This window comes from Henckelia pumila, chromosome 1 (assembly GCF_033568475.1).
Source record: "Henckelia pumila isolate YLH828 chromosome 1, ASM3356847v2, whole genome shotgun sequence".
NCBI lineage: Eukaryota > Viridiplantae > Streptophyta > Magnoliopsida > Lamiales > Gesneriaceae > Henckelia > Henckelia pumila.
In genome coordinates this window covers 100,496,360-100,507,790 of record NC_133120.1, presented here as the reverse complement: position 1 = coordinate 100,507,790, position 11,431 = coordinate 100,496,360, and the positions used below count along the sequence as shown (strand labels likewise).

Sequence of the window (11,431 nt, the reverse complement as noted above, 5' to 3'; positions counted from 1 at the left end):
ATTATTTTTTATTTTCGGTTAAACAAAATGGACAAGGAACGCGATACAATCGGATACTAATATCATGAATGTAAGCAATTAATGAGATGTTGATTTCGATCGATACAAATTACAATTAATTTTTCGTTTGCAGAAAATTCTATGGTCCAAAGTAAGCTAGAAAGAGATTTTACTAATATAAATATATTTGAGAAATTAAAAAAAGGAATGGCTGAAATATAATCATTTATCTTAAAGATCTGTTACGATTGGAGCTGAATTTTCAATTCACACACATTTTGTCGGCAAACGAGGCATCAAAATTTAGATAATTTTCAAAATTATCTAAATGTGGCTTAAATAGTAGAAAAAAATCGCCAATATTCTTTTCCAGAAAAGTTGCCTCGAGTTTTCCTGGAAACATGTCATGCAATGGAATGCCCTTTTATTTTTTCTATAAATTTCTAATATTAATGTAAGTATTTTTAATTTATACAAATTAAAGGTAATATCTAATATCTCATATTTCATTCGTCTCGATTATACAGATCACCTTTCATTTTTGTTTTTCCTAATTATATAGACTTATATTATATTTAAAAATATTTTTTTACTAAAATATCTCTATTAACTATACTTAAAAATTGTTAAATAATTTGTTGAATACATGGAGTACTATGGATAAAATGAGAATGCTGTATATAATTTACTTCGGAGTATTTAAGTATAATCATTCTGAATTTATTCTATTTTGATATACCAATCACGGTCATATATTATATTTAAATTCAAGTGATCATAAAATAAACAGAATTATTTAAAGACATAAGTTTTGAAAGTCAGATGTTTATTGAATAATTTTACGATTTTGCAAATCAAATTCACAAGTGGTTTCGCATGAATTCTAATTTAAACTGGGTTATGTTAGTTAAATACATAGTAAACTGATATCTGATCATGACTAGCGAGCTATAATAATAAACAATGACTTGTAAGTTGTAATATTCAGGCTATGTTTGGTAGCATTATTAATAATCCATGTATAAATTTATCTTTTCTAATCCTACGTTCTTCTCATCATATTATTTATCTATCTATTAATTATAATTTTACATCAATCAAATCATTAATTATTTATCATAAATCAATCAAATAATTGAATTTAATTTACTATATTACCCCCTATAAATAATATTATTTATATTTTATTTATTTTTTTAAAAGAATAAAATAGTAATTTATAATTTTTATATAAAATTTAATCAATCAAATCAAATCAACTATAATCTATCAATCAAATCAAATATTTTATCCACTATCATTTCTTATTTATTTTTTATTACAATACATTACTTATCTATATATTATTTATCACATCATCCGTACCAAACATACCCTCAATGGATAACAGAGTTCCCTTTTAAAAAATGCAGTAGAAATATAATAGGATATAAATACAATTAGTAGAACAACATTTAATTTTATTTTCTTTAGGAGAACATTAAATTTGATATAAGACAACTCCACCACTTGCTCAATCATCACACTTGTTTGTGAGTTGTGACCTATTTATTATTTATATTCTAAATAAATGGTTAGATTTCGCTTTCTTGATTTTTTTATATGGAATTCAACTTGCTATAAGAATCTTTCTTGGCTTCGCCTACGCACGCTTTATATTTCTATGCAGCGTTTCAGTTCCATGCTAAAATATTCTGGTCTCAAAGTTGTTTTTTGTCTTCATGAGTAAAACTGAATTTGTCGCCTACCAACAAATAAATGAATCCGTGTTTTTTTTTTCCACTAATCGATCATTATACTATATGTTAATGCAATATCATATATATATATATATTAATGCAATATCCTATAAATGAATCCGTGTTTTTTTTTTCCACTAATTAATCGTCCATGTACATATCCAATTTGACAACAAAGATGATAAATATGTATTTTTGACGTACTTGGGGTGACATAAGTTTACGTCAAAATTCACAACTTGTCACCCATACAGCTCATGTGTGGTTAATTTCCCTTCATCTTCCTAACTGAAGTGGACTTTTTATAATTTCTTTCGATGATGAATCGGTCATCATACGCTTTTGCCAAGAATTTACACAAACATGGTATAAAAAAGCATATCAGATTCACAAACAGCAATTAGAAATTTAGATTAATCATGGCTGAACTTGCTATCAGCGCAGCAACGTCGATTTTGATCGAATTGGTCGTCCCAAAAATTCTGGAAAAACTCAATGTTGATAAAGATATGGAGAAGGACGTGAAGAGCATGAAAAGTTGGCTGGGAAGAATGCAGGCCTACGTAGAAGAAGCCAACAGCGACATTAATAATAGTAGGAGCAATGATGAAAAGGTGAAGCTTGCTCGAGAGACTGCTTTCGAAATTGCGGATGTTCTTGATGAGATTGCCCTTCACTCCACCCATCTAGTCCACCGCCACAAGATCACACAAGAGGCTCGCAAATTCGGCCACAATATTCGCCACGGGTTTCCGCGTAAAAGGATTTCTGAAAAGATAGCAGATATCAAGAGCAAGTTTGAGGATACAAAGTCACAGAATGTAGCATTCCCAGATGGCGCGGCCGGTCCGAGTTCGAGTTCGGGATCAGGGATCGGACACCGGGTGAGTCCTCTTCTTCTTGACGATGAGATGGTTGGTTACACTGACTTGAAGGAAACATTTACGATTCGGTTGACGGATGGAGGAAAGAGCCCGGTCACGCTAGCCGTGGTCGGTCCGGCGGGTTCGGGGAAGACTACGTTCGTAAAGAACGTGTTTTGGAAGCAGGGGATTAGAGGACGATTTGATTGTCATGCTTGGGTTCACGTGTCGAAGAATTTCGATTTGAAGGCACTCTTTATCAATATGCTGAAGCAATTTCGCGATTGGAGGAAGGACTCGTATCATACATTTGACATTACAGAGGCCGAGGCCCTGCTAAGAAATCATTTGCAGAACAGGAGATACATACTTGTTCTGGATGATATTTGGGAAAAGGAACATTGGGATTATGTGAAAAATGCACTGCCCGACGGAGTTTCGGGCAGCCGAATCATCGTGTCGACGAGGGACTCAAATGTTGCCTTGTTTTGTGCATCCTCACCTCAGTGTGTGTATGAATTGAAAGGCTTAGAATGGGCAGATGCTTGGAGACTCTTCTGCAAGATAGCTTTCAAAGACAGCAATGGGGAATGCCCTGCTGAATTAAAAACCTATTCTTCAAAAATCGTGACACGATGCGAAGGCCTGTCCTTCGCTATCGTGGCGGTTGCGGCTGCGCTTGCGCAGAAACCGAAACATATAATCGAATGGGAGAGGTTTCACAAGCGTCTAGGATGTGAAATCGGGAGCGATCTGTCGGCTATCAGGAACACTCTTCTTCCTGGATATATGGATCTCTCTAGCGATGTTAAGAGTTGTTTCTTGTACTTGGGACTTTTCCCTGAGGATTATTCTGTTGAACGTGGTAGGCTCATACGCCTTTGGGTGGCCGAACGATTCGTGACAGGAACAGATAGCAGCACTGCAGAGGAGGTGGCAGAGGATTATCTCCGCCAACTGATTCACAGGAACTTGGTTCATGTTTCCAACTGGGATTTCGATGGCCGGCCTAGAAACTGTCGTGTGCTAAGCCTCGTGCTGACATTTATCGTTCACAAGTGCAAAGAAGAGGTCTTTGCATCGATTTTCCCACGAGAAAATACGAGTGTAGACGAAGAAACTCACGTCATCAGACGCCTATCTGTCCATGGTGACTGCTCTCATTTGCCACAAATTAACAGCAACTTTGCTGTTATTCGTTCCATTTTCTTGTTCAGGTGTTTTAACATTCTCCCTTTATTGTTGCGGACGATATATGATAATGGAAACGATTTCTAACACCCACTTCTCATGTTTTTGTTCAGGTGTGGTACCATACCGGCCGTTCACCTTGGTAACAATTTTCGAGATTGCGAGTTGCTACGAGTCTTAGACTTGCAAGGTGCCCCTCTTACTGAATTTCCCGAACAAATCACCAACCTCATCCTTCTAAGGTATCTTAGTTTGAGGGAGACCAAGATCAAGACAATCCCAAGCTCCATCAAGAAGCTATTTTACCTTAGAACTTTGGACCTCAGGCAAACCAGTGTGACACAGCTTCCAGGGACGATTTCCCGACTTCACAATCTCCGCCACCTCTTTGTCTACAATTACAATGTGGATCATTATTTAGCTTTCGACTCTGTGCGAGGTGTTGAGAAATTCGAAGGGATTGGAAACTTGAGAAATCTGCAGAAGTTGTCTCTTGTAAAGGTTGGGAAAAAGGATGGGGTCATCAGGGACCTGAAAAAGCTAACGCAGTTGAGGAAGCTAGCACTTGTTGGCATCAAGAGAGAACACGGAAAATCCTTGTGTGCATCTCTCGAGCAGTTGACATATCTGACGACTCTTGATCTAAGTTCCAACACAGAAGAAGAGTTTCTTGAATTGGGAGAGATCCAAAATCCCAGTTCGAATATTCAGCGGCTATACTTGAAAGGGCGCCTGGAAGCATTTCCAAGGTGGATATCCAAGCTTGATAAACTACAGAGGATTGGCCTGAAATGGTCAAAATCCAAGGACAACCCACTGAAGGCTCTCAAGGATCTCCCAAGCTTAATGGAGATAGAGCTAATCGACAGTTATGAAGGCGAAAAACTGGAGTTCGAAGCATCAACTTTCAAGAAGCTAAAGACTTTAGTAATCGAAAAGTTTTCACGGTTGAACACTGTTGTTATAGAAGAAGGCGCAATGCCGGAGCTTGAGAGGATGAATCTTCATCGGTGTCCTTATCTAAAAATGATTCCATTGGGGATCCATAATCTTTCCGAGATTAAAGAGCTAGTTCTGCGCGACATGGCCGTGGATTTCATTGCTCGACTGAGACAAAACGGCGAGGATCGGTGGATGGTTGAACGCATACCGGTGATCAAGTCCTTTACTCTCAGTAATCGGGGCTGGATACCTGAGAATCTTTCTGGAAGCTTTTCTGCTTGATCGATACTGCAATTAAGCACACATTGGTAATCAAGCTCAAATCATTTCATCTTGGTTGTATTTTGAGAACATGAACTTTCTGTCAATTCCATTCATTGATTTTCTTCTAGTTGTGTTTTTGTGATGTGCTCTTATGTTTGAATACTATAAGTAATTTATTTGCAAATACTTTCGGGCATCGATGATATGTTTTAATGTTTGAGAGTTTGCTTTGCTTTATGGTTATATATTTTCGTGTTTCATTTTTTTTTTTTTGTCTTCACATGTATTTTTATTTCTATTTTTAGTTATATACGTGCTTCGCACACATGGAAACGAACATGATTGCATAACGATCATAAATATAATTATTTATTATTTTAAACAATCATGATTTGTTGAATGTTTTAATGCCTCGATTTTCACCTCATTTAGCTTTATTTCATATTTTTCGTATTTTTTTGTTTCCTTCTTCGATTAAATTCAGAAATGTTTTCGTCATCTTCGATTTTCATGATTTTTTTTTTGTCATTTTATGATTACCTGTTTTGTCTAATTTGAAAAAAAAAAAAAAAAATGTGTTGATCTTTGCTCGGTTCTCTAAGCCTATTTTCATATTTAGACATATTATTTTCTTATAAATGAATAGGTTGAGTTTTCTGTTGAATTTCAATTGTTATAATTAGGATTAAATTTAAATAAATGTTTTATCTAGTCACTCGATAAAATATATTATTTGACAAAATATGTTATAGAAAGAATGGTCGGTGCTACCCTCACCAAAGTGATCTGGATGGTCCAGATCATATAAACAGATCAAATGATTTGATCTGTTGTGTAATTTGTTCCGTCCAGATCATGTTGGAACAGCTACCCTCAGGGTAACATGAACTGTTTCTCAAACAACTATCTAATTCTCAGCTCGATTAATTATAATTATAAGCCTAAACAAAAGATCTTTTTATATTTGTTTAATATTTTTATTTACTAAAGAGTTCTTTTTTCTTTTAATATATATATATATATATATGTATATCTATAAAAAATGATTATTTATGTGTAGGACTAAACACTTGTCACTTTATACTCAAACACATTATTACCACTTACGATTGTTTTTTAAAAATTTGAATTATTTCAATAAAAATATGCTTATTTACCAAATTCTTAAAAAACAATAAGAAAACATTAAATATAACAAACTAAAATAGTTTTTGCAACCTATAAATATAAGTGATTATGGATTTTTTTTCACATATTTGTTGAGAAAATATTCATATTCACTTAATTTTAGAGGTTTCAAACACTGTCTAAGCATCATATAAGAAATAATATAATATTATAAATAATTTATTACAATACCATTATCCTAAAAATAATATTAACTTTATACTAATAATTTTCTTTGTTCAATCCACCTTCCAATTAACATTTAACAAACGGAAATTAGAATTAATATTTGTTTAATACAAATAAATATATATAAATGTATATGCATGTATATATATATATAATCGGGTATCCGGGTCGGGTATGTGTTTGGGTAGGATGTTACTACATCCTCCTCCATCTCCAAACTCAAAAATCATCATACCCGATTACCCATTTATATAATCGGATACAAAAACTCGCTCCATATCCTCCTCTATTCGGATAGAATATCCAATTATCCATTGGGTTTGGAGGAAATTGTCATTCTTATGAATCGGTGCAAATTGCTTCACTAAATCAGGTTGTCAAAAACAATTGGTTATGCGGCAATCCTCCTCATTTAGAGAGATTTTTTTGTTGAAACAATGATATTAAGAGTCATGTCAACCTAGCTCTTTGTGACATCAAAGATAAGTGATGATGTTAAATATACGAGTTCTCTTTTTAGTGTATTCCTATTCAACTACATACTTAATTAGAAAATACATCGATTATTTGTCTTATTCAACCAAAACACCAAACAATACAAACTCTGAAAGAAAGAGAATTGCATATTTTATATAAGAAAATCACTTCAAAAAAATATTAAGTTTATTATTGATGTAAAAATAATCCACATTATCATTATATTTCCGTCCTTGAGTTTTCACAAGCGTTAACTTCTTTAAATTATATATTATATATTGCATCATAAAAAGATAATATCGTAAATTATTTTGATTGCAGTACTTATTAATTATTTGCACAATAGCTGCACACTAACTAAATTACGAATTTGTAATTAACTAATTACTAATTTTTTCCCTATATATTTCACACACAAACTAAATTACTAATTTTGTCCCTATTCCACAAACAGACTAAATTTATTAAATTAAATTACTATGGTTTTCATGTTTATTCAACACACTAACTAAATTAGTAACTTTTAATTTGCTAAAGTACTGATTACTAATTTTTTTCTCTATTTATTCAACACACAAACTAAATTAAATTAGATTACTATTTTCAAATACATACGACTTGAATATATAATCTCAATATATACCCGTATTTGATTTGATTATTAAATTATTAATTATAAATTTGTTCTATTACTCACTTATTGAATTTATTGACTTAAATTAAATCACTTTTTTTGCCTCAATAATTTATTCCACAAACAAACTAAATTATTAATGTCCAATTTACTACCGTAAAAAATGTCTAATTTACTAAATGAATCATTTCTATCCAAGGTTCTAAAAAGCGTGAAGCGCGTCGAAGCCTGGAGGTCAAGCTTCAAGATTTTCAAGGTTAAGCGAGTTTAGAACGAGCTTAGCGGAAAAAGTGTTTTTAATTTTTACTATAATTTTAATTATTTTAAGACAAATATTAAATAAAATATTAGATTAACCATAAATATATGATTTAATAGATAATTCAAGTTCTAAACTATAAATATGCATATTTATAAAAATGTTTTCATTTTAAAAAATAAATAAAATTTTTCGTTCTAAAAAGCGGTCGCTTAATCGAGCTTAAGCGTGTTAAATCTTAAGCGAGATTAAGCGTCGCTTAAACGAGCTTTTTAGAACATTGTTTCTATCCGTGATCATATTTATTTCACACACTAACTAAATTTACTTCTATTTATTCCACGTACTAACCAAATTACTAATTTTTAATTTACTACATTACTAATTTAATTAGCTCTTATTTGTTCCACACACACTAACTAATTAAATCACTGACTCTATCCCAATTTATTCTATAATAAGTTAATAACTCATATTTCTCCAATGTAATTACTAATTTTTCCCCCATTAATCCACATACTGACTAAATTTATTTAGTTATATTAAATTACTAAAATTTTCCTATTTATTCTATACACTTACTAAATTAGTAATTTCTAATTTTCTAAAGTAATCCTTCCTAATTTTTCCCCTATTTATTCCACACGTACTAATTAAATTTCTAATTTTCAAATACATGTGGAATTTTTTAAATAAGAAAAAAAAACACATAATAATGACATTCAAATATTAATTTATTAACCATCCAGTTAAAATCAAATATTTTGTAGAAATAAATGAATTTGAGAAAGTAAGGCTCCGCTTGGATTGAATTATTCAAATCCATGGATTTCAAATACATTTTTGTTGTTTAGAGAAGTAGCACCACAAACATCAAATCCACTTCTTTTATGTTTATATAGTAATTGATGGTAGTTGTGATGGATTTCAAGTTCATCCAATAAAGTGGTGATTTAAAATCTTTTTTACTCCATCTAAGTAATGTGTAAATAATTAAGCTATGAATTTGATATTTTTCTATGTTTCATTGTTAATATTAAAATTATAATCGAAATCCATTGATTTCAAATCCTTCAATCCAAGCGCAACCTAAATGAATTTTGCAGTTACTTGTGGTTTGGAATGAAAGTTTCCTTCATTTTCTCCTACTCTGCTACTTTTTTTGTATGTACATGCATTTCTTAACCTGTTACTTTGTTCCTCATTTAAACTAAGGATTAATTTTTATTTATTTTTTACTCAACTACGGATTAATTCTTTGACATACATACACACATATATAAAAGCAAACAATAGCATATATATAGAAAAATGAACAACCTTCCCAGACAATGCTCCAAGAAAAGGAGAGAAACCTTGGCAGATCATCCTTCTTGAGTCTTGACTGAGCCAAAATCATGAACTTTCTTTGTATGTACATGCATTTCTTAACCTTTTACTTTGATAATGAAGATCGCTTTCGACCATCCATAGCTCATGAATCGCTTGTTGTTTATATATAATTTGATTACGACAATAGATAATTCAAATCAATGCATAGAATAGAAATTAAATATCAAACTACAAAGAAAAACATAGATCAAGAAACAATTAAGAAATGATCATAATCTATATGTAACCCATATCGGGCCACATGCGGCACTTGTTCTTCTTTTCCGGTGGCTCAAGAGATATTCCTCCTATGAATCCCTTTTAGATCCCCTTAATTAATAAGAATCCAGAAATCTTGTTGCTCACTCGTTTGCAAAGGATGATATCGATGACATCATCAAAAGTTTATATATCTCATTCCATCGACCGTGTCGTTTAATTTGCTTTAATTTAATTTAATTTGCTCAATGTATCCATGTATTTGATTGACTAATTCATTTAGTGCGCCATTCATTATCCATGTATTTGATTGATTGACTAACTAATTCATTTAATGTGAGGAATGAATTTCATCGAAACAAAGAAATTAAAATATCATTATTTTTAAGATGATGAAGAGGCAACAAAAAACATGCACTTGTGAACAAAAAAAAGTCAAAAGTCGGGTGTAATAAATGAGATATTAATTGGATGGGGGTATTTGATATATTAAACGGAATCACCAACTAATTATTATTGGAACAAAAACCAACACACATATATATTAATATATATTAATAATTCAATTCAATGGCAATATTGGAAAATTAAATATTATAAGGACACAAAAGTAATTAAACAATTAAGAAAATTATTCGTGCTTTTATAAGATGCTTTTATAAGATAGATAGATAGACTAAAGGTGAATTTTCCTCCTATCAATCAATCATATGAGTAGATCTGCCAACACGGTCGCTCCATTTGTTAGCTCAAAGGGTTTCCTCCTCGAGTTTTAATTTTGAGTTGGTTAACTGCGCTCTGCCTTCATGGCTTTCCGTTGTTGTATCCAAGGATTTCCATATTTAATATATTGATTGATTTTCCTAAAAAAAAAAAGGTTAATTTTCATTTTTAATAGTTTTATTTATAATATTATGTATTTTATAAGATGGTATTTCGTTTAAAAATATTTTGAATAATTTTTAGTTGATTTTTTTATTTAATTCATTTAAATTTTAAAATATGTAAATCATAATATATTATGATTAAAAATATAAAAAAATATGCAATTTATTGAATTAAAAATATAAATTTATCGATAATATGACTAAAAATAAAAATAAATATATAAAAATTACAAGACAAAAAAATGAAAATTCAGTGTTACCATGACTAAAAATGAAAAAAAAAATGCAAGTTACAAGACTAAAAATGTAAATTCAGTGTTAGCAGGACTTAAAGTGAAAAACTCATGTAAGTTACATGACTAAAAATGCGAATTTAATGTTAATAGAACCAAAAATGAAAAAAAGAATGCAAGTTACAGGACTAAAATTTCAAATTTACTTTTAACAGAGCCAAAAAATAAAAAATATATAAATTACAGGACCAAAAATATAATTCTCTCTAAATAAATTATTTAATTTTAAAAAATATATTAAAATAATATTTTTAATGAAATACAAATTCCAAATAATCGTATATATATAGAAAAACATTAAATTTTTATTTTAAAGTTTTAAAAATAAAAAAATTTAAATTTTCAAAAAAAATTCAAAAAACCGGTTCAATATGTCAAGAACCGGAAAAATTTAAATTATCGAAAAAATTCAAAAAATCGGTACCACCTGTCGAACCGGTTTTTCGGTTATTGGAGAGGTTTCAGACCAGACACGTAACCGATTTTCGGGACCGTCCGGTTCTAAAAACACTGATCCCAAGTCCAAACAGGATAGCTAATAAATAAAATTTTATAGGATTATCACATGAAGTTGAGAAAAAAAGGGAGGGTATCAAAATATATTTTTTGCTATATATGTCCAACTGATATGAAATAAGCAAAATTATTAGTGAAGATCGTTATTTTTATTTTATATATGTTCCCATGTGCAATATACTTGTCTATCGCCAGTAAAAGGAAAAGTAGCAATCAATACAAAAAATGTTACACAATAATTAACTTGCGTAGGGTCGTAAAGAAAATTGAGGAATGTAATCAACTTAGAGCCCGTTTGGATTTTGTAGAGATTTTTTAAAATAAGTGCTTTTAAAAGCTACAATTTTTGGCTTTTAAAAAAGCTCTAATTTTGACTTAAAAAAGTGCTTAGGTCAACCAAACACCTTGTTAACTGAAAAG

At 30.9% G+C, this 11,431-nt stretch overlaps 1 protein-coding gene across 1 annotated transcript; it reads left to right on the top strand.

Moving 5' to 3' along the window:
- Positions 1-2,062: 2,062 nt before the first annotated feature.
- On the top strand, positions 2,063-5,265 carry LOC140884063 (disease resistance protein RPM1-like). Its single transcript, XM_073290730.1, has 2 exons — positions 2,063-3,819; positions 3,907-5,265. Exons 1-2 carry the CDS (start codon positions 2,159-2,161, stop codon positions 5,015-5,017), a joined length of 2,772 nt encoding a protein of 923 aa, XP_073146831.1. The 5' UTR covers positions 2,063-2,158; the 3' UTR covers positions 5,018-5,265.
- The last annotated feature ends 6,166 nt before the right edge of the window (positions 5,266-11,431 follow it).